This window comes from Calidris pugnax, unplaced genomic scaffold (genome assembly GCF_001431845.1).
Source record: "Calidris pugnax isolate Ruff unplaced genomic scaffold, ASM143184v1 scaffold111, whole genome shotgun sequence".
NCBI lineage: Eukaryota > Metazoa > Chordata > Aves > Charadriiformes > Scolopacidae > Calidris > Calidris pugnax.
The window spans coordinates 3,458,756-3,482,725 of record NW_015090872.1 but is presented as its reverse complement, the minus strand read 5'-3'; the positions used below and the strand labels follow the sequence as shown (position 1 = coordinate 3,482,725).

Sequence of the window (23,970 nt, the reverse complement as noted above, 5' to 3'; positions counted from 1 at the left end):
TACTCTGGAGTAGGTGGTAAGGAATAAGAAGCGCTGTGTCAGGGCACCGCAGGGACCGGGGCTCCCTGAGAGCTGGCAGCCCCCAGCCCCGGGCATCAGGCACCTCCACTGGGATGGGGACAAGCTGAGGCTATGCCAGGATGTCACCCCATGGCAGGTGGCTCAGGATCAGGCCCATCGAGGGGGACGAGGGTCAGACACAGCCCTGGCATGGCCAAGCAGGGCATGGGGACAGGCTGAGGCTCCTGGGCCCAGGGCAAGGGGCCTCAGGTTGGGCTGGCCAGGGACAGCAAAGGCTGTTAGTGTCCCTTCTACTCTGACACAAGGGGGTCTCTGCTCCACTGGTGTTAGTCTCCGATCTTCCTATCTCTCATTTCAGCTGATGCCTCCTGGCCATAATGTTTGACATAAAATGAATAGGAAGGACAGCCTATACCTTAGTCATGCCTTATTTTTGTGCTTTCTTCCTTTCAATGTCTCTGGAACTTCAGAAACGTATCATCTCTTTGTGGATATGCAAAGATGTTGTCCACTGATGGTTTATCCCCATGTAACAAGTGAGGATTTTATGGAATTAGGTAGTCAATATGGTTGAGACTTACAGAGCTCTTGGGGAGTGTAACATTTGGCCATTTAACTTACATGTGCAATTTCAGTTGCTGCTCCTTGGATACATGAATTAATCAAGTATGTGTTTCTACTGTACATGTAGTAATTAAGTTTCCATCAAGTTCTCCAATGTCCCACATCTCTTGAAACCTCTGTTCCAGACATCAGGACCACTGCAGCTTGTTTAGCACAGTGCACAGATGTGTGGAGACTACATGTGAGGCCAAATGAGGGAGGACTAAGGCAGGAGGAACACTGCTTCCCATTTTTTTGGAATCTGCTTAGATGCAGTTGTGCAACTAGAGGGGTAACCACAGCCTTACGCTGCTACTGGTTCAGGCCAAGGGACCTTGAGCCAGCTGTGCTTTCGTTAGCTAGAATTGTTATACCTTTGAAATTTGGGATTTGGATTCTAGTCTGACCATTTGGTAAACAGGCTTGCTAACCTGAGCAGGTATCTTGTGTTATTGCAGTTTGGTCCTTTGGAGGATGAATTTTGGTAAACTGGCTCCTTCTGAAAGCCAAAGCATATTTTACAGTATCATACTATACTGGTAGAAATAATGAAAAGTTGTTCATAGGGTAAAATATATCATTTAGCAGTTTTCATTTTCAGTCAAAGCTACATTTTTCTTCAGATTTTTTCTCTTTGCACTGGACATTATTGTCTGATTTTTGGGTGTGGAAGGAAGGTGACTACTATAAAGTTTTAATTCAACACCTTTTCACTCCTGAAATTTTTTTTCACCAACTTCAGTTTGTTGCATCAAACAAGAAAGTGAAGATATGAAACTGAAGGAGCAGTGTAAAAATATTTTGCTTTTCTATAGTTCCTTCTTAGGAGGAGTTTTTTCCTGGGAGCATGGAGTGGGGAGGAGAAGTTATTTAAAGTCAGCACTTCACGGTGGCATTCAGCACACGAGAATTTGCAGGACTGGATAGCAGTTTTATTTATAAGTAATCCATATGACAGGGGAAGTGTGCCTCTATAAGATACATGTATCTGCTGTATTATTTTGCAGGTTGGTGGCATGTTTGATACTGTGCAGAGGAGTACCCAGTGGACCACAGACTGGGCGCTTCTGCTCCTGCAGATAATCACTTCAGGAACTGTTGATATGCAGACCAACAAGTACGTCCGCGCTATTTAAACAAGCTAATTCATGTCATAGAATCATATGGGGTTGGAAGGGACCTCTGGAGATCATCTAGTCCAACCCCTCCGCCAATGTTTCTAAAGAAGGAGACTCTACCACCTCTCTGGGCAGCTTGTTCCAGTACCACTCTCACAGTAAAGAAGTTTGTGACCAAAAGGTCTTGTCCTGTCACTGGGCACCACTGAAAAAAGACCAGCCCCATTCTCCTGGCACCCTCCCTTTAAGTATTTGTAAGCATTGATTAGATCCTCCCTAAGTCTTCTCTTCTCAAGACTAAAAAGACCCAAGTCCCTCAGACTCTCCTCGTAGGAGAGGTGCTCCAGGCCCTTAATCATCTCTGTGGCCTTTTTCCGTACCCTCTCCAGCAGTTCCCTGTCCTTCTTGAACTGGGGGGCCCAGAACTGGACACAGTACTTCAGATGGGGTCTCACTAGGGCAGAGTAGAGGGGCAGGATGACCTCCCTCATCCTGCTGGCCACGCTCTTCTTGATGCATCTCAGGATGCCATTTGCCTTCTTGGCCACAAGGACACATTGCTGGCTCATGGTCATCCTGTTGTCCACCAGGACTCCCAGGTCTTTCTCCTCAGAGCTGCTTTCCAGCAGGTCAGACCCCAACCTGTACTAGTGCTTGGGGTTATTTCTCCCTGGATGCAGCACCCTACACTTGCCCTTGTTAAATTTCATTAGCTTTCTCTCTGTCCATAGTGCTTTTAAGTTTAGACTGCATGTATGTTATTGTTATATTTTTTTTACTATTATCCTGTTACTGTTTGAGTGCAACTTACATGCTCAATGGTGGTCTTGGTTGGGGAGCACCTCTGTTTTGGAAAGCACTGGAGCTGCTGTTTATCCTCTTCCAGAACAAGCATATACCTGAGCGCTTTCCTCAGTGGGAGTCTGTAATTCCTCAGGACTCTCTGTTAGCAGTTTGTGCTGTCTGTAGCTCTGAGCTGGGATTTAGAATAAGATTAGTGTGTACGTCTCAACAGACGCCCCGGATGTACACGCCGGGGCTTATGGCGCATGCGGGCTGAGACGTGTGTGTGTGCAGAGAACCCTGAAAACCCCTCTTGTCTAAAAAGCTACGTTTGTGGCCTTTGCTGTGAATATCAGTCCCTGGATCTCTTTGCAATGAGTAGTTCCTACAGGTAATACTTGTCTTTGCTCTCAGCGAATTGTTCACGACCGTGCTCGATATGCTGGGTGTCCTCATCAACGGGACGCTTGCCTCCGACTTGTCAAACGCGTCCCAAGGAGGGCCCGAGGAAAACAAAAGGGCTTACATGAATTTAGTGAAAAAATTAAAAGTAAGTGTTACGTCTTGTCGTTTTCAGCATTTTTTTTGAAGCGCATTGTGTGCTTATCTTTTAATCCTGCCATTTCTAGTTCTGGGGAGGCCTCTTGGAAAAAGAGGAGAGACTGAAACAGCACTAGTGATAACAAGGAGAAAAAGAAGAAAATAAAAATAGAGGAATGTGGGGGTGGGAAGACATACTTCTAATATTTTCTTCATATTGAATTGGAGTTAAGGACCCTGCAAGACACTTAACTACTTTTATTCATGTTTGAGACACTAAATTTGTATTTAATTTGTATTGCCTATTTTCTACGTTCTGCTCTAACAAGAGAAGAAAAGACAACTTACATTCTTAAAAAACAAAACAAAACCCTTGCAAAGCCACTTGTTTAAATTTAGTAAAAATAGAAGGAAATGATTCATCCAGAAACTGGACAGTTTCTAATAGTGAAAGCACTGCAACGTTTCTCTTCCTTTTTCCCCCACTTTCTGTTTGATTGATTGATGTATTTATTCTCTAGAAAGAGCTGGGAGACAAGCGGTCAGAAAGCATTGACAAGGTTCGCCAGCTGCTCCCTTTGCCAAAGCAGACGTGTGACATTATTACTTGTGAGCCAATGGGATCCTTGATCGACACCAAGGGGAACAAAATTGCAGGATTTGACTCCATTGATAAGAAACAGGCAAGAGTATACGTTTGCTTTGATCTCAGTTTTTCCATGATTTTTGAAGTGTGGGAAGTTCAAGCAGACAGGTACAGCTTGTCCAGTACGTGCATTTGTATGCAGTATCATAAAAGCACTGTACATCTGCTCTAATACAGCTTTCTAATGCACTCAGTATGCAGTATCATAAAAGCACTGTACATCTCCTGTAATACAGCTTCTAATGCTGTCATTGCTAAAGCTTCAGCCACAGCACTGCAGTCTCTTGTAAACAGGAGCCTTTGTGTGAGCGGTGATGCTGAAAGTGAGGAATGCTGGGCTTGTAGAATAATACCTTTAAAAATCATAGCAAATGACGGACCGGTTTTTGGTATCAAATTTTTTTCCATTCCAAATAATCTTGCACAGTTTTTGTTTGCATGATCCATGTGAAAATTCCCAGGCAGAGTTGTGAAACCTGGAGTGGGTTTGGAGAGGCACCCAGGGAGTTGTTAAACCCCAGCCGAAGGGTTTGAGCAGCCTGGTCTGCCTTGGACCATGGACCAGCATCACCACCCCTGCGGCAGCACCCACAGTGATTCCTTCCTTCTCCCCCTGACGACTCTCTGCTACTTGCAGATAGTCTCAGAACCTTAGAGATATATACGTCTTTAATGGAAACAGTTTTATGCTACTTGTGCAAATTCAAAACTTTGGGCAACCTTTCACTTGCTGGTTTGTTTAAAATTCAGTCACGATGTTTGCTGCATGCCCTTCCTTGTTAAATCCACAGAGCACACGGTCAATTTGTAACTGCTAATGTGATGAGCGTTGACATAAGCTTGCTCAATTTTGCAATATAGGGTCTTGACTGATGTCAGCCAACTCCACAAAAGTTGCCAAAAAGGAAATTACATTTGACTTGAACAGCAGAAACTCTTACAAAAGTATTTGCTTTTCAAGCAGAATCCTACATTTGAGAGCTCGCTTGACCTGGGAACCTTTTGACATGTTACTTGCTGGGAAGAAGGCGGAGGGTGATGCAGCTTACAAAAGACAGAGGAGGGGGTGGGTGGGGGGAAAGTGTATGAGTTGGTTTGGTTTTTTTGGGAATATGAAGGGATGCATAATTTTTTAAAAAATACTTAATTTGAAAGAGGAGGATAAAGCTTAGGATAGAGCTCTTTAGTCTGCAGACTGGGTAGACTTTTTTTGTGATGTAGTGTTTAGGCTTTCTCCCCTTTTTTAAATAGGTGAGCTTCTAGCAAAGGTATTCTCGGAGTAGCAATTTATGATAAATATTTGACTTTTCCTTTGAAATTAGATGGATGGTGATTGAGATTTCTAGCACAGCTATAAGCAAATGGTACTATAAAAATATAATTGCTTTTATCTAGTGGAGGCCTTAAATAGAAGTTAAAATCCCACCAGTATTCATTTGGCACATTTTGTGAAGAGGAAAAAAGCCTACTGGATTTTTTTGACTCAACTAAGGATGTACAAAAGCAAGTATTCTGCTCTAGTGTTCAACTTCTTTAAAATACTAACTTTTATTCTGAAACAGGGTCTTCAGGTTTCAACGAAGCAAAAGGTGTCCCCTTGGGATTTATTTGAAGGTCACAAAAATCCTGCTCCTCTTTCCTGGGCATGGTTTGGTACCGTTCGTGTCGACAGGAAAGTGATAAAATATGAGGAACAGCAGCATCTCCTCCTGTACCACACACACACCAAACCCAAGCCACGGAGTTACTACCTCGAGCCCTTGCCCCTTCCTCCAGAGGAGGAGGAGGAAGAGCCCACCACACCTGTCTCTCAGGAACCAGAAAGAAAGTCAGGAGAGCTGTCAGATCAGGGAAAACTTATCACGGATGATGAGAAGAAGACAAAAGGCAGGAAGCGAAAGTCAAAATCAAGTTCAAGGGCTGATGTAAGTAGTTGGTGCCTCATACAAAACTTGCAATATCTCACCGAAGCACCTGATATTGCAAAGTGCTGTCTTAGCTACCTTCAGAAATCGTTCTGCACCTGGAGAAGCAGCTCCTAATAAAAGGAGTGAATAGAGATGGTCAGAAGGAGGGTGGATTTCTATCAGGTAGAGCTCAGTGTAGAGCAATGTACCATGCTTAGGACCTCACATGCCATATAAAATATGCTAGACTGATCCTACTCGCTAAATATTACTCCGGGCTCCATATATCCTTTCTCTTGTTTGGTGTAAAGTACAGCTGTTATTGTTTATAGCAATTTCTAAAATTCCTCGTGTTCAAATTGTGGAGACCAAATGTTTGTTCAAACCCAGGTCCCGTTTAAATGGAAAACAATTTGAAAGAAGCTCTTTCACATGGATAAACTCTTCTACTGTGTGGTTTGTTCTGGTTTCTCAGACACTTTCCCTTTTGGTTTTAATGGCTTTTGAGATGTGGGTTCCTTCCTAAGCTAAAGAATCCCTTAGACCAAATGTTTTAAAAATTGTTCCTGGCACCACCCAAATAATAATGTACATTTACAGTAGCAGGATTCTGCGGGTTTATGTCCTCTTCACACTGCTGCCAGTGTAGTCTTACATATTGTAGATGTGATAGTGTTCTGTCAGCATCCAGCTGGTTTGTCAGGGTGTTGTGTTTTAAGTAGTTGTAATTTTAAGATCATTTTCTGACCTTTTTGATATTTCAGTTCCTCTTGTTAGTTACATACTGATACGGTAAGCTGTCCTTGTGCTATACCTAATTATAGCCTGCTAATAAGGTAAAAATGGATGGTGTGTCTATGAAGTTGTTAGTGTTAATTACCTGTGGGCAGCCTGAGACTTAATCTATTTTTTACATCATTGCAAACGACAATGGGACCTGTCTCTGTCCTTTAATAATTTAGTAGGAAAATTGGCATTATTTATGAGTTAGTAAGGTATGAATGTCAGTAACATTCACTTTTACTGTGTATTTTAAGGAATATCCACAGAATAACTTATATAGAGTGCCTCCCACTTATTCACCGATTTCCTCTCAAATGATGCACCATCCCCAGTCTGCCTTGTGGGGTTACAACATCATGGGACAGCCGCCGCAGCCCAGCTTCTTTGTGCAGAACCAGCCCCTCCCACCAGGTATGTGTAAGCTTTGAATTCACAGACATGGGGCTTTATTATTTGATGTATGATAAAAATTGACTTCTTATAGCCACATTCTTTTTCTAACTTTCCCCGAAGCCAGTTGTGTCTGCTGATGCCATCTATTTTATTCCTTTAGTTAGCCCTTTTTTTGAAGGGCTTTCTATTATCGGTTGTAGGTCTGCCTCAATTAAGCTATGAAACTTTCTTGGTAGATAAGCAAAAATTGCCTACTCTGGGATTTGTGGTGATAGTCCAAGAAACTTGGTAGAAATTCAATGAGGAGTTAAATAAGAGAGGGATGATTAAAAGGAACAAATGACCTTTGGGTTATTTCTGTTACAATTCATACCAAGAACCGTGATGGCTATTTAACATCTGCTAGATGTAATAAATAAATTCATGGGCTCACTTTTTTTTCAGCATTTGTGATATGTGCTTAATTTTTCGTAGAATTGTTTTGTTTCTTCCAGTTAATGTGTACACAGTTTAACATAGGTATTTTACTTGCTCTAGGGGGCAGCAGCTTATGGTGTTTTGAGAAATATTGTGTTCTTCTCTGATACTACGCAGAAGTTTAGAAGTTTTGTTCCAGTTAAAATTTTAGATATTCTTTCTGAAGCTCCAAATACAACTAGATCTGTATTTTAAGTGTGTAAAAGTCTTCAGACTATACCAGACAGTGGCTAAAAAGTTTAAGGAAATGCTGATTTTAAAAACAAATATTTAAGATTACCTTTGTAAGTCTGACTTGTAGATACGTGATTTTTATCAGATAGCAGAGAGTGCATAAATTACTGCCATCTCATTATAAAATTGGCTTGATGTAATTAGCTGTTATCAGTAGTAGTCAAATGTTTTATGTGACATAGAATATGCAATAGCCCTTAGCCTTTTTACTTTTTGTTGTAATTTACAAGGGATAGCCTTCAAAGTTATTTTGCCTGTTCAATTTTTCAGGCCAGTAATCTGGTTTAATCCAGTTCACTGTCTGCCTTTACAGAGGCTGATGAATTAACTGTGATCTGTACTGACATCACTCTTACAGAAGACAGAGACTACCTTTGTGTTTTGGGTGGTTTTCAGGTGGTTCCAGGCTGGATCCGACAGGCTCCTTTGTTCCAACGAACACGAAGCAAGCCCTGTCGAACATGCTGCAGCGGCGCTCTGGCACCATGATGCAGCCCCCCTCTATCCATGCCATCACGCCTCAGCAGCAGTTGCTCCAGATGAAACTCCTGCAGCAAGAGCAGCAGCAGCAGCAGCGGCTCCTCAGGCAGCAAGCACAGTCACGGTCTCTCCAACAGGTTTGTCCAAACCCCCAAATCTGAAGAGCACCACGGTGGTTTTGCCTTCCGCTGGGGTTGCTTGCCCTGCGCAGGCTTACGGAGTGGAGAGCCAGCTGATACTTACAATTGCAATAATTGCCCTAATATTGCTTAGCCAGGGCCATCTGCTTTTGAACTTCATTTGCCCTTTGGTCCTTTAGCCTCTTCTGGTTTTCCTGTGTTTCATAAAATTAGGTTTTGCTTCTGCTACTTCATGATATTTTTGTTCCCTGTTGTGTCACAGAGGCTTTCTTAGTGTGATTGCCTGGTGCTGTGTAGTTGGCAGCAGAGGCACAGCAACACTCCTCACAATTGAAACCCCAGGAAGTCCACCAGGAGCCATTTCCATACATGTGTGCACACAGGCACCCGTGGTCTCTAGAAATAGCTGGTATTTCTTCTATTAACATTTTTGTAGAGGACAGCTGCTGTGTGCCAAAGTGCACACAGCTGTTGTGCAACACCCTTCAGAGCCTGAGCTCCTTCTCGGAATATGGCTACAGACAGGCTGCTTTTGGCTTAATGATGTAAGAATAGAAAATTGTTTTTTGGATCCCAGATAACCTGCAATACGTGTAAAGTAATTGGTGGTAAAACCAGTAACTTCTCACCTTTATTTTAAAGTCTTCCTGTACCCGTTCTTACCCTCATGGCAGAATATATTACATTGCCTTTATGCTGTTTTGCCTTCAAACTCTGTGATGTGCCCTCTTTGCTCAAAATAGTCCACATTTTCAGGAAATATCCTCATAATTTCTCCCATGCTGTTTCTATTTTATGGCTCCCTCTTTATCCCTCTCATCCATCTTTGAGTCTCTCTGCCATGATACAGGCAAAGCCCTTTATAGTGCTAAAATTGCTGATGGGCTTGCAGTAGTTTTTTATGGGGCTGTTCATAATTGTGAAACCAGGGTTTCCCTGTGTGTGTATGCTGTCTCCTACAAAAAAAAAGAAAAAAGCAGTCCCCCAAAGTTGTGGATGTGTGTTTTATAATATCAGTGGTACAGTGGATATTTAATCCCATATTGGTGCCCTGTAGGCACTATGAGGTATTAAGGATCAGGTACCCTAAATGTCAGGCTACTGGGCTCTACAGTGAGCCATTGCTCCCTATTTGATAGAAGCTCTGTAGTATTTCTTACACTATCTCACTATTTTAGTGTTAGTCCAACTGGCTTTCAATTACGATGAGAGAATCCAGGCTTAAATAAGAGTGGTGAGTAAACAAATGATGATCACTACTTATGGCTAGGTGGATCAAAAAGTGAAGATTTAAAATAACATGTTATTCTCACATTTAAGAAATGCTGTTGTTTAACTGTCACATTTTGAAGACAAAAGATGATGCATTTCCCTTTTGGTTTCAAACAAGGACAGTATCTGAGGTGTTAAGAACAAAGGTTAACTCCTCCAAAGTTGCATAGACAGGTTGTCAGTAAGGAGAATAATAACCTTGCCATGAAGGCATGAATCCATGCCTAAATAAGATTAATAAAGTGTCTGTGATAAACTTTTTAACAAAATTTGGATCAAACTTTTACAGTGTAAAAGTTGCACTAAAACTCAGCAGAGTAGGTTCAGATGCATATTTCAGTTGAGATTCGACATATGCCAGATGTTCATCAGTCAGTGGTTCTGTATCAGCCATGGTTTTATTTCTGCAATGTCAGTGTGAGTTAAAGTGATGTAAACCAAGTCAAACCAGAGCCATCCAACCTGGCCATTGTTTCCCAGTTACTTCCACACAGTGGCATACACAGCCAGGTCCTTTGTCCCTTGGGGCAGGGAGCACCCCAGATGGACACTGTTGTCTTTCTGGTTCTAATATATTGCCTTAGTGGATGTTTGGGAAGAATCATGATCAGGGGGCTGGAGCACCTCTCCTGTGAAGACAGAGCTGGGGTTGTTCAGCCTGGAGAAGGGAAGGCTCTGGGGAGATCTTACAGCAGCCTTCCAGTGAGGGGAGCCTACAGGAGAGCCGGAGAGGGACTCTTTGTCAGGGAGTGTAGCGATAGGATGAGAGGTAATGGTTTTAAATTGAAAGAGATTCAGATTAGATACTAGAAAAAAATTCTTTACTGTGAGGGTGGCAAGGCACTGGCACAGGTTGCCCAGAGAAGCTGTGGATGCTCCATCCCTGGAAGTGTTCAAGGCCAGATTGGATGGGGCTTTGAGCAACCTGCTCTGGTGGGAGGTGTCCCTGCCCAGGGCAGGGGGTTGGAACTCGATGATCTCTAAGGTCCCTTCCATCTCTAACCATTCTATGACTCCATGATTCAGCCTGATGCTTGAAAACTTTCACTGTAATGAAGTGGATGAACAGTTCACCAGGCTGCCCTGTCTGCTTTCCTTGTCTCAGTGTGTGCTGGTCCCTCCAAGGTCCCAGTGGCACTGGGGCTTTGCCTGCTTCCCAGCACCCTGGGCTGCCCGGGTGGGACACCTGCCTGCACGCATTGTGCTCCAGTTCAGAAACATGTCCTGGGGACCTTGTGGTTCTTCCTGCAGTCCTGGATTTCGACCAGGAAATGCTGTGGCACTGTACAAGCCTGAAGGTAGTAGCTGAAAATTTAGGAACAAGATGATTTGGAAGCATTGCTTCTGTGTGGTGCGTGTTGTTGTTAGGTAGAGCTTAAATAAGGAAGGCTTCTTCTTTGGTTTTTGGGTTTCTGCAGCTGCAGAAAGAAATTGCCTACTCGGCTTGAAATCACTGGCACCGGTGTGGAGAGTTCTGTAAAATCAGTCCAGGAGGACTCTGCTCTTTAGTGCTGTGCTGCACTTGCTGTGCTCTTGAAAACAAATAGCTGTGGTGAAAGGTCTTTCAGAATGACATCTTGTTAAAAAAATTTCAGTGTTATGTATAGAACTAATGGGCTCCTGTGAATGCTGAGGAGTCCTTTCCATGTTTAGAGTTTCTCTTCAAAATTTCACAAAAGTATTGAGGTTCATTAGCATAAAAAACACCTAAAAGGACCTTGTTAGTGTTCCTAAACTCCAGCATTCTATGAGTACGTACAGGTGAGCTCCGTAAAAGTGCTGTACTGCTTCACTAACAATCCAAGCTTTATCTTGTATATTCTTTATATTGTTTGCTATTTTCTCGCTTGTCCTTTTCCTTTAGGATGTCTGTAGCACTGCTGTATCCCTTCAGGATGGCTTTGACAACATAATGGTAACCACTCTGAGACCGTGAACTTCTCTTTATTTTTTCTTTTGCACAAACATGCATTTATTTCCACACACAGGCTGCACACGTTGCTTTTGATGAGAATGGTATGCTTTGGCACTCCTCTCACCTAGGTAGCTCAGTGGCTGCATGTGGGAAGGCTGTGAATACACCTGCACACATAGAAAATTTTTTTTTCTTACAAATATTTCCAACAATTGCATCATTGATCAATTTTTTTCCTCTTCTGTTGTGTTTCTCACAGTGAAAGATTAGAGTAGCTGCGAGGTATGTCCGATGCCATGTCCATCTAAGCCTGGCTGGCGTGTTCCTGTTCTGCCCTTGTCTCCCCACCGGCAGCTGGGTCTGCTCCTCTCTGCTGCCATCAGCTGTGTGGCAGTAAGGGATGGACCACACATCCTGCTTGGCCACCAGAGCTTCCCAGGCAGCACTGGGAGCTTCTTCCTGCTGTGGTGGGACACAGTCGTGTCACTCAGCTCAGGCAGCAAGAGTCAGCTCCCCTGGCCGGGTGTGAGCTGTAGGTTCCAGAATACCAAGATGATTCTTGTCCCATCTGAGCAGGACAGTATGCTGCCTGGTGTCTCTGAGCTATGGCAGGATGTGCACTTATTAGAATAACCAGTTTTTGTTACTTCCAAAACAAATAACAGCTAACACCTACATGTTAAATTATTACGCTTCATAGAATTCAATTTTCTGGGGGAAAACAGTGATGGCATGAAGCTTCTGAGCTATGGCAGGATGTGCACTTATTAGAACAAGCAGTTTTTGTTACTTCCAAAACAAGTAACAGCTAACACCTACCTGTTAAATCATTACGCTTCATAGAATTCAGTTTTCTGGGGGAAAACAGTGATGGCATGAGCTTTGTCCCTAATATCTGTGTTGAAAAGCTTTCCAGATATTAATTAGAAGACCTGTTTCGGTGTTACTTTGCAGGACTTTCGTCCTGTTTTAGGGAAACTGCAATATTCTTAAAAGCACTAATTGGAAAGACAAAGCAAAATGTGTTTTCGAAAAGGCTGTGCTGTTTTCCCTCTTGTCTATATTTTATATAGGGGCAACCATTCGTGTTGTTACTGGCAGCATATCAGAAGAGAGTGTAGATGACCATATCTGCAGTTAATTGGGCGTACCTAGTTATGCAGCAAGGATACAGTGAGGGCTTTCAATTCTGTCATCGTCATCTTATCTAAATAAGCGTTAGTGTTTCATTGCCTACTTTCAGTGTCAGATTTGGTCAGATTTTGGTCAAAATCTGCCTAAAGCTGCTACAATCACCTTTGCTAGTCCCAGCACTGCTTAGAAAAGAAAATTCCCTCCGAACACACTATGGCCACATACCTTAACAGGAAGAAGCAGTAAGTTGTGCTTCAACGTAAGGTAAAGAGAACAGTGATTATTACTGTAGCATTGCATCAGCATTGTATGCAAGTATTTGGGTTTTTTCTCTTTTTTTTGTTGTTTTGTTTTTGTTTGACATGCATGCAGTTCTGGCTTGCAGCAATCAGCTTGCATGTTTAGTTAATTCTTTACTAAATTATGCAGGGAGGGAGAAGTCCCCTTGAACTAAGCAACATCGGCTGCTGCTCCTCAGGAATGCAGAGCTCGCTCTCACAACACCGGGGCTCGCTCCGTGGCCGTGTACTGCTGAGAAATAAATTGATCTGTCCCCTACCTAATGAACAGCTTTTTTGCTTGCATTTCACGTGTGGTTCTGCTTGTGGTGCTTGCCTGGCCTGGGCGGTGGTGCCTTCGGTACAGGTGCTGCTCTGGAGTCCCACCCTGCCAAGCTCTGCTGCTCGTGTGCGCTTTAAATGGCAGGGAAAAGATCTGTGGGCAAAACTCACTTGGGGCTTTCTGCCCACCCTGTGTTGCTGGGAACACGCAGCTGCTTGTTTAGGAATTTCTTACGGAATTAGGGCCTGATTCAGTTTCCATTCATCCGATTTCCACTGGCTTCGCAGGGACACGGTTTGCACTGCATGGGCATGAGGGGACAAATTTTGCTCTTGGGCACCCCAGGTTAGCTGTCACTGAGAGAAACAGAAGAAAAGCACACGGAGCACTGCTCCACAGAACCCACCAGGTGCTTGTGTTACTGCAGGGAATAGCTTAAGGCACCAGCTTTTCTAGAAATCAGTCATGATTTTTCCAGATTTCACCTTTGGGTGACTTCAAGTTGCATCTTTATCTATCCTGTGATTGGTACCTTGCGAAAAAGTTTCAGAAGCAATTTCCTCAGAGAATTTATTGGTGGTTTTTGTTTCTCTTCTTTTGCCTCTGTTTTAAAAAAAAAGAAAAAATCTTAAGTTGTTGAGTACCTTCCCCCTGTACTTGGTTGACACCTGTTTATGTGCATCCCAACTGCAAGATGTATGTTCTGTTCTGTGTTTCAGTTTCTCATCTATCAGGTGGTTGTTTTGAGAGCTTCCTGTCTGATTTTGCAGATGTTTTTCCAGATAAATTTAATTTACCCTGCGCTTTTGTCAAGACTGACGGAAGTTACTCTGTTCACACCTCCTAATAAGTTTTTGAGAATTTTCCATGAGACAGTGGCTTGTTTTTGAAACAAATCCTTAGTGTAGCTTCTGCCTCCGTAGTGTAACTGACCGTCTCAGAGCTGGCTGCTGTCCTGCCTGCGCCTTAGTGACCCCTGTAGCGGTGGTCCCAGGGGCTGGCACAGAGCCTAGCTGGGTCAGTCTTTTTTGCTTGCTTGCTTTTGAAAGAAAGGAAGGTATGAAAAATGTGTATGCCAACCCTGTGGTAGCTCTGCCCTTGGTTTTGCATCATGTCCTTGACTTCTTCTGTCTGTTCTCTACCCAAAGCATAGAGCGGTTAATCACAGTGATCCATGTCTCTTGGGGCTGGGTCAGTTGAAGCTGGAAAACTTTCTCTCTGCCACACTCCTTCCTTGAGTGATTCCCATTCACAATAGGTAGCTCTGCTTGTTTCTCAGGTCTGTCAATGAAGATGCACATTTTTTTAAACCCAATCCAAAATAATCGCTGAACTGCAGGGCTGCTGGTTGTGCTTACAGACCTGTTAATGTTCAGTGCAGTTACCACTAAAGGGATGGGAGCAGATAAAGGGGAGTTCCAATGGTGCTTCAGTATTTTATCCCATGTAAGGTTCCCTTTACCACCGGACAGCCCTGATTGTAATGTTGCTGCTTGCATTGTGTTACCAAAGTCACTTTTAGCCTCAAATTATAATGCATCTCTGTAAGGATATCCTGATTAAAATGGCAAAGGCTTTGTTGGAGGACTTGGATTTTTTTGTTTGTTTTTTTGTGGTGAACTGGACAGCTACAAGGAAGAAGCATCACTGCTTCCAGCTCATGTCTACCACTGGGCTTTTTAAAGTAGAATGGTTTTCAATATGATCAAGTGCAGCATCACAATCACACAGAAAATACACAGACTTGATTGTGTCTTTGGCAAGTTCTCATTCACCAGTTTTTACAATCTTGGTCCTGAAATTAAGTCTAACATTTTCTTTTTTTCCCCTTTTTCTGGTGCTTCAAAACATATTAATGCAATTATAGTTGAAATTTTTAAATTATTTGGCATTAATTGGGCATAAATATGGAGGTAATTTGAAATGAGCAAACCAGGCTGTCTGCTGATCAGAAACAGGGAGTGTGTTTCCAAGCTGTACTGGTTGGGAGCTGGAGATGCTGCGTTATTACCCATTTATCAAACTGGTATTTTGTATGTCATCATAAAATTTGCTAACCAGCATTTGCCTGCTCTGTCTGGGGGAAAGCTAATAATCATGTAACCTGAAAAAGATATCAGCTGTGTATTTTTTACTGGGGATTATCATTCACTCTAAGCTTCCTATATAATTTAATGTACTGTCTTCAAGACAGCTAGAATATTTTTTTCCTAATCCTTTCTAAAGCCCCATTTTAAAGGGTGTCTGCAAGACCCCTGGTCAATAAATGGCAGTTTCTTCACTGCTGCAGTGTTACAGTCATGTCAGAAATCAAACAAAAGTCAATTCTTCCATCTTTCTATGCGTAAATGCTGTTCAGCAGTTTGGCACTGGGCAGCAGTGCTGTCTTGAAGGGGATGGTCAAGTCTCTCCATGACTTGTTAGGACACAAGTTGATGGGGTTTGTGTCCAGAGCTGGACATGATGGGGGTGTGGAGGCTGTATCTGATGGGCGATGTATCTTTCAGGGTCAGCCGATGGACCAAGCTGCTATTTTCACTCCACAAGTCCGACCCCCGTCTCAGCTTCCACAGTACCCAGGGTTACAGCAAGCACAGGTACTGCACTGCTCCCATGGAGCGTATGCATAAAAATGCTTTTAAAAAGAGCTCCTTTACCTCCCAGCCTGATTTTCGATGTGTGGGACGTGCCTCCTGTGTGTGGCCTAGGGTAACGGTGAGTCTTCTTTCTAGGATGGTTGTGGTCTCCACACGCTGTAGCTTGTAAACGTGTTTAATGTGGTCACTTCCCAGTTCTTCGCAACGTTGTTGCTGTAAAAGCAAGCATACTTCTGTGTTAAGCCTGAAATTTAGCCAAATTTTGGTGAGATCGTGATACCAGCAACTCTTCATTATGTCATGGTCATTCTGGTACTTGGGATTTGGAGGAGGAACAAAGGAAAGAGAGAGGTGCAGCTGTGGAGCAGAGCCCCTGCTCTTGCTCAGTGCCTGCCCAGGGACGGGTGGCACGGGTGCACGTCCCATCCTGCTGTGTGTGGCCACGGTGCAGCTGCCTGAACCCACAAAGAGAAGTGGGGGACTCACACGTTGGTGTGTGGGCATCTCACTGACTTACCTCCGGTTGTCCAGGCTCTTTGGTAAACGCCATCTCTTTCTTTTAGAGTGAAGCTAAATTAAGGTCGAGCACGTTGAAGTTACTTTTCTGCCTGTTTTCCCCACAGAGCATGCCTCACGGATACACCATGTACAGCACTCAGATGCCTTTGCAGCAGCAGCAGCCCGGCGGCGTGGTGCTTTCCCCCAGCTACACCCCCAGGACCTACCCCGCGGCCCACTCCAGCCCCGCGCTGGCCGAGAGGCTGCGGCAGATGCAGCAGCAGCCCGGCGGGTACATCCAGCAGCAGGCTGCTGCCTACATCCAGCCTCTGGCAGGCACCCCCCGGTGAGCCTCTGCACTTCTCCCAGCTGGTAACATTGCAGGATTGTAATGGCATTGCTTTAGAGATCTAAAGCTTCATTTAAAATGAAGTGTATTAATCAAGATGAAGTTGATGCTGGGTCTAATTAGCAATAAATATGCCTTTCTCTCCAATTTCCTCCTGTTTTTCTTTTTCCCCTCATTTAATTTTTAGTTTAAGTTGGTCGTGGAACATGTTGTAGCACAGTTGTCCTGTGTGATTGTAGAACGTAAAAATTCATTTAAAGATGGCTGTTGGTTCCCATTTCACTACACACACAGATATGGTATCCATATTATGCAAACACGTGTGTGGTATTAAACAATAAATATTCCAATATACTGTAGTCAAGAAAACACAAGTTCCAAAAGAACTTCAAAAGGTTTTGCCTTGACTTCATTGTCAGCCATGTATGAAAACCTACAGAGAGCACTGTGTTAGGAATAAAGCTGCTAACCTGAATTGCTTTGTCTTTACTGAGTTTTAAACAGCTAATTTAAATTACAAGCTTGTTAATTTCCCTATGTATGTCTTTCCCTTTTTGTTAATGTTAATCACTCCCATAACATCCTAAGAAAGTATCTTTTGCTTGGTGGGTTTTTTTAGTATTTTAGAAAGTAAAAAGTCTTTATGATCAGTTTTAAATTCACGATAAGGTAACGATGAGATGTTTTGGTTGGGAGAATGTTTTAGCGCTTATGTGGAATTCTTGCTTGAAATGTACAAACTCACTCTTCCTAGGAAAGCAAGAACTGAATGCTTGGATCTGTTCTTCTCGTTAGAGGAATGTGTTATTACAGCAGTTACTGGGCAGTAGTACAGTACAGCTTCTATTATGGAATAATTTTCAAAGCATTCATGTTTGGAAATATATTCTTCCTGTAAAATGTAACGTCTTTTAAGTCTATAGAAGTCTGATGTCAGAGGATATAGTAGAGTAATCCTACTTGTGCTCTATCTATAAATGAAGTATAATCCATTGTTATTTTCCCCCGATCAGGCTGAGCCATCAGCCTTTGCAGCCGAATTCTCTGGTTGGAGGGGGACTGGACAGTCCATCGCCGGCGGGTCCTCATCCGGCCCTGAGCGCGGTGCCGCTGCCTCCGGAGCCCGTCAGACAGAGACAGCAGCAGATGCGGCAGCAGAGGCTCTTCCAGGTGAGGGGCTCAGCTGCCACGGAGACCCGGGGAGTTTCGGTGCAGGAAGGGAGTGTAGACATCACTGCCTCGGGTGATGTACTCACTTGTGTCTTCAAGTCTGAAGCAGCAGAGCCTGGTGCTATAAACCCAAACAGCTTTTAACCCAAGTCCAATAATTCATTGTTTTTCCAAGCAGCAGAGCCTGGTGCTATAAACCCAAACTGCTTTTAACCCAAGTCCAGTAATTCATTGTTTATGTTTGGAATTTCCAAAAGAGAGCTCTGGACTTACATGTAAAATTCCTCATCCGGCCCTGAGCGCGGTGCCGCTGCCTCCGGAGCCCGTCAGACAGAGACAGCAGCAGATGCGGCAGCAGAGGCTCTTCCAGGTGAGGGGCTCAGCTGCCACGGAGACCCGGGGAGTTTCGGTGCAGGAAGGGAGTGTAGACATCACTGCCTCGGGTGATGTACTCACTTGTGTCTTCAAGTCTGAAGCAGCAGAGCCTGGTGCTATAAACCCAAACAGCTTTTAACCCAAGTCCAATAATTCATTGTTTTTCCAAATTTCCAAAAGAGAGCTCTGGACTTACATGTAAAATTCAGTACTTTATTTCTCAAGATTGTAGCATGCCTCTGGAGAAGGTATATTTGAGGATGGCCAAGCCCAATGTGCTGAGACAAAAGCAGCGGTTGTGCTCTCCCCTGTCTGGCCTTATATTGTACACCAGAATTAAATTGAAAGGCTTGGCTTGCTTCCTGTCTAGCCTATTTCCTATATTCTAATTTGATGATACATTTTTAATTTGAAAGTAAGTATCAGTTTATCAGCTAAATATGTAGGGAAATAAATTGCATTAAAATCCTTCCCGTGGCCCTTTGATGGTTGGAATTATTTTCATGTTATCATCTCAATGCAATAGCCATCCATGCCAGTTCCTGTTGAACAACGTATTTTATCTAAATATTTTGATGTTGTAGTAAACTAAATATACCAGACTTTAAGTATTTTTTGGTCTATTATCAATGTTCCTTGTCAGCCTCGGTGTGGCTGGCGGTGAAAGCGGAGAGGTGTGAGGTTTATCTCCCAAACGGGGCCATCAGTGACCAGTGCTGCAAGCCAGCCCAGCTCCTGTGCTGGCCACCAGTCCTGAGCAGCCATAACAGCTTGGCAGGTAGTCCTTCCCCGAGGCAGAGCGCGTGTCATGTGGCTGTGGTTTCAATGCCCATCTCCTTTCAGTTGCAGCAGCAGCAGGGGCAGCAGCAGGCGCTTGGTCTCCAGCCCGTGCAACCGCAGCAGCCTTTGGTAAGCGGAGGCGACTGCTGGGTATTTTGGGGAACTAGTTTTTGCTGTAACACTGCGAAAAACGTTCACTTGGAGCTGGTTGGCATTTCCCCACCTTGCTGTGCTCCTCCTGTGCCTGAGCATCCCTGCTCCCCCTGCTCCCTCTGGCGTCGGCTGCGGCCGCCAGCGGCTCCAACTCCACCAAACTCCAGCCCCTGCATAAGTCATGTCACAAGAGACTTGTGAGTGACTTCAGGCCTTCAATTTTTAGGATGTACTGCTAACATGCTGGGGAAAAATGGGTTTTATTGTTTGAAGATCCTTTTAAATTAGATCATTAGTCATAAAACGGAGCTGCGTGACATCAGCTGTACAAACCGAATTGTTCGTGAGACGTTCCTTGATGCTGAATTGCAGCCTTTTTTAGCTCAATATATGATTTTACCAAATCACTGTCACTACCACATAATTTTTATGGACACATCCACTGAATTTACAATGTCATTATGCTTCTTTCCTGTATTTGGGCAGGTTTTTTCAGACGTAGTTAAGGTAGTTGAGGATAACTAGAAAAAGTTTGCTGTAGAAAAATGGAGAAAATACAGTATTGCTGAAATTGCTAGCCTCTGAGTTTAAAGCATTAATCAACATGATGTTATAGAGAAACTGGAGGTGGCTTGTAAGTTCAAGAGTAAGAATAAATGAAAGGAGTTTATCTGAGAGCTATTGAAAGATCATTTTCATCCATTTTTGAGTTTTTCTTAATAGTGTTCAATATCTTGAACAAAGTGCATGTGAAAGACTGCACGGAGACAGAGCACCTGCCTGGCTGTGGGCTCCTCTTCCAGCACTTAGCACAGCAGAAAGCTTTCTGCGTGTTGGTTTCGTGTCCCCAAAAAACCCTGGTGTGGTTAATGCTTTTACTAACCTCAGCATTTACTGAGGACTGTTAGCCAGAAGATTACACAATATATTTTAAGTGAAGGATTTGGTTTCAGAAAGGGAAAAGATGCTGAAGTCTTGTAAAACACTGAAACTCCCTTCAGTAAGCAAAAGGTTTCACTGAAACAAAGCCTGGGTGTTTTGTGTAGTGCCAGTGATGTTATTAAAGTATTGAATAACTCCATTTTTATTCAGCACATCAGGTTTTCAAACTGGTCAGGCTTATTGTGTGTCCTTGTGCAGAAGCACAAAAAAATCACTTAGAGGCACATGCATTTTCACCAAATCTAATGAGAAGGAAAACTCCAGGACTTAGGAGGCAGATCTAGAGAGCTTAGAGATGCTGAGGGTAAGAGAGACAGTAAATGGTGAGGGATTGGTGTGGTTTGTGCTTGCTGGCATAGCAGTACCTCATGCATCACGATGCACTTAGAGGCACATGCATTTTCACCAAATCTAATGAGAAGGAAAACTCCAGGACTTAGGAGGCAGATCTAGAGAGCTTAGAGATGCTGAGGGTAAGAGAGACAGTAAATGGTGAGGGATTGGTGTGGTTTGTGCTTGCTGGCATAGCAGTACCTCGTGCATCACGATGCCCTTCCCAGGAGTAGGTAAGAATGAGGGACTTGTGCCCTCAGCTCCCTGTCCACGGGAGTCTGAAATAGGTCCTGCACAGACCGTTTTCTTTCACGTGGGTGACACATTTTCCAAGGGAAGAAATGCTTCTTGTATTGGCAGCCCCTTGGCCCCAGAGGTATCCATCCTAACAGCACACACAGACCAGCTTCTTGTATTGGCAGCCCCTTGGCCCCAGGGGTATCCATCCTCACGGCACACACACAGATTGTCTGTCGTAATTCAGCAGCGTGGTGTGCAGCATATTGGGTACTCTGGCATGCAGGTAGATGATCAATAACAGTTGTTAATAGAGAACCATTTTCTTCTGAAAGACAGCCAGAAGTGTGGAAAGGGAAGCCGTGCTTGTTCTCCTGCCCATCCTTACTTGAAAGATAGTCTTTGTGGGACAGATAGGTAGGGAATAATGCACGCTGTCAGACCAATTAAAAACTAAACTTTGCTTTGATGCAAGTATAAATAGGGTGCAAATTTGTAAAAGTCAATGCATTTACATCCCAGGGCACTTTCAAAGTGATTGAAGTCATGATTTAATTCATTAACAGCAGATGTCTTTGGAAGCCTTTTGTGTCCAATCCCTTTGTGCTTAATGCCATGGACTGGAAGGGCCTTGTCTCAATCCTGATCAGAACAATGATTATTTTGCTCAGTGGAGGAGTTGGCCCAGTCGTCTGGGCACTGATCCATCTCCCGTTCCACTGGAGCAGAGAATTGAGTGTGCAGCTACAGCCCCGCTGCAGGTGTGCAGCGCAGTGAGCAACGTGTGCTTTGTGCTCATCCTTCTTGTTATCTGGAGTGCCACTGCCCTGGGAAAAATATTTTTCAAGAAGCTTCTTTTGACTATTAGGCTTCAAGCACATGTCAGTGTTTTGAAGTGCTAGAAAGGCTGTTAATTTTGATTTGCAGTTTTGATTTGCCTTGTCTTTGAACAATACTGGCAGTAAAGCTGCTCGGGGTGACTTGCAGGATGAACACTGACCTCTCCAGAGGTGGAAAAGACGGAGACTGACTCCCTCCCCTGTGTCTGGCTGGACACATGTGGGGCTCGTAACACAACTGGAAATGTGTGAGATTTCAGGGAATGCAGAGGACAGATGTTCTGTGAGTTCTAATTGAGCTCCATGTGTCATTATTGTGCTGTGAAGGTCTGGTCAGGGCTGCCGTGGGGGCACCGCCTGCTGCTGATGGGGCAGCGTGAGCTGATCGCTTCTGCAGGAACCTGGGCTGGCACTGACCCTCTGCGAGTTCTTCCATCTTCCATCTTTCTCTTGCAGTTCCCAAGACAAGGCTTACAGCAGACACAGCAGCAGCAGCAGACAGCGGCGCTGGTCAGGCAGCTCCAGAAGCAGCTCTCTAGTAAGCATTTGTGTGCATAGATGTGTGTAAATATATATAGATATATATGTACATTTGAATATGGAATTGTCTTTCCGGAGGTGTTTTGCCTGTTTAAACGCTGCCATATATACATGTGAGTGATTTACCTACTGAAGGCTGGTTAACCATCCCAGTGGTGATGTCATACGAAAAGTCTCATGCTCCTGCATCCCATGGGTTTCTGTTGGTCTCCAGAGAAGCCCGAGTCACTGGGCTGGTGGCCCAATCACAAATTCCTGCATGTTTTCTCCCCTCCCTTCTACTGCAGGCAAAGCCCCCACAGGAACTAGCCCCTCTTGCATGCATTCAATGGGTGTATAAGGGAATGTATCAGCATGTTTGCTGCCGCTGCATGAAATACAGGTATTTTTCTGTATTTCTGTAGAGCACAGTCATGAGGCACAAAGGCTTCCCTTTGCTTTATCAACCAGGTAACCAGCCACAACAAGGAGTGAACCAGTTCGGGCATCCTTCACACTTCTGAATCAGCGATGGAAGGGAGACGTCATGTTACGTTTGCACTGAAGAACAGAACATTCAAAATTCAATGCACTAGTTATTGCTAGAAAGCAAACTTTAGTTTTCTTCTCTTATTATTTCCATAATTATTTTTCGTGCTGCAGTTGATGTGAATATGTAACAAGGTGGGTTTTTTGGGTTTGGGATTTTTTTTTTGCCTTTAACTAGATTTAAATGTATGGACTTGTGGGTCTATTTGAAGAATGTTATTGCAGATTTTATGAATTTGGTGCTTTTTAGGTCCTGTTAATTTTAAAGAGGACAAAGAATGCTGGATTTATTTATTTGTGGGAAACACTTTTTTGGGTTTGTTGATTTTTTTATTTTATTTTATTTTTTGGTTAAAGAACTGCACTGGACCAAACTGCTGAACTGAAAGGCACTTCCGATTTTGGCATAGAAGTTAATTTGTTCATTAAAATGTTCACCCTTTCTTTGTTGGTAGAACAAGCATCAGTTTAAATTGTGTTTATTTGACTGTAATTTTCATATGCACTTTATAAAGTTCCTTGTTTAAAGTACCAATTTTCTCTTGCTCTCATTGTGGTAAGAAGGTGCTGAGTGGGTTTATTGCTTGTATTAGAACTTCTTAAAGTTTATATTAAAAGCCACAATGTAATGTTAATAAAGCTACTAGAAGTAGCCGTGTTTCATATTTGGTCTTTTTCACATAAAGTTCATCAGTGCTGAGTTCTGAAGGAGTGCACGACGCAGCAAGAAGGACTGAACACTCAAATCAGGTTTTGCTCCATTTGTGTAGAGAAATCCCTGAGTCCTGGTAAAGCCTCACGGGAGGCGAATCTCTGCGTCTCACTCGACGCCCTCAGTAACAAACCTCGTACCAGCTTTCCCACAGTGAGAGGGGGAAAGCCACTGAAGTCCTTTCTGTAGTTCCAGCGCTGCCGTAACTGACAGCTCTGGGTACTGAAGTGGCCAAAAATGGGTTATTCCTGTTACCTGTGTCTGCTCCCCATGTTGTAGGGTAAGTCCTTCAAATTCCACGTTTGAGTTGTGATGGCTGGGTGAGTTTCAGCAGTGCAAGGCATTATGTGTTAACAGCTTTGTGCAAAACCACAGGTAAATTATAAATCAAAATTACTGCAAACTAATTACTACTCAAACCTGTTCAAATATGTCATAATTTTCCTCGTATTAGAGTTGAAAAAACAGTAGAAAGGTAATACGTTTTTATCTAATTTAGGAGTTAGTCTATATGAAGTTGGTTTTTTTTGTTTTGAATGCACTGATTTTGGAGGTGGAACATGCTTTTAAAATATACACAGGAATATTTTCTCCCTGTTTTGTATTAACTCAATTTGCTTACTTTACCACACAAAGAGTTTATCGATGGTGTCACAGTCAGGTGTTCTGTGCAGACGGAAGACTGCACTGCGAGTCTATATGAAGTTGGGTTTTTTTGTTTTGAATGCACTGATTTTGGAGGTGGAACATGTTTTTTAAATATACACAGGAATATTTTCTCCCTGTTTTGTATTAACTCAATTTGCTTACTTTACCATATAAAGAGTTTATCAATGGTGTCACAGTCAGGTGTTCTGTGGGGAGAGAGAAGACTGCACTGCACAAGCTTCAGAGGGCTGTGGGAGGAGTA

The 23,970-nt window shown here is 43.4% G+C and overlaps 1 protein-coding gene across 1 annotated transcript in view; it reads left to right on the top strand.

Moving 5' to 3' along the window:
- Positions 1-22,989, top strand: part of MED12L (mediator complex subunit 12 like) — a 151,588-nt gene extending 128,599 nt beyond the window's left edge. The window contains exons 33-45 of the mRNA XM_014945770.1: positions 1,632-1,741; positions 2,940-3,075; positions 3,587-3,748; positions 5,274-5,636; positions 6,656-6,812; positions 7,902-8,122; positions 11,262-11,312; positions 15,515-15,604; positions 16,228-16,448; positions 17,465-17,621; positions 18,840-18,905; positions 21,737-21,818; positions 22,271-22,989. Of these exons, the coding sequence (XP_014801256.1) occupies positions 1,632-1,741; positions 2,940-3,075; positions 3,587-3,748; positions 5,274-5,636; positions 6,656-6,812; positions 7,902-8,122; positions 11,262-11,312; positions 15,515-15,604; positions 16,228-16,448; positions 17,465-17,621; positions 18,840-18,905; positions 21,737-21,818; positions 22,271-22,323 (1,869 nt within the window). The 3' untranslated portion in view covers positions 22,324-22,989. The remainder of the gene's footprint in view (positions 1-1,631; positions 1,742-2,939; positions 3,076-3,586; positions 3,749-5,273; positions 5,637-6,655; positions 6,813-7,901; positions 8,123-11,261; positions 11,313-15,514; positions 15,605-16,227; positions 16,449-17,464; positions 17,622-18,839; positions 18,906-21,736; positions 21,819-22,270) is intronic.
- The last annotated feature ends 981 nt before the right edge of the window (positions 22,990-23,970 follow it).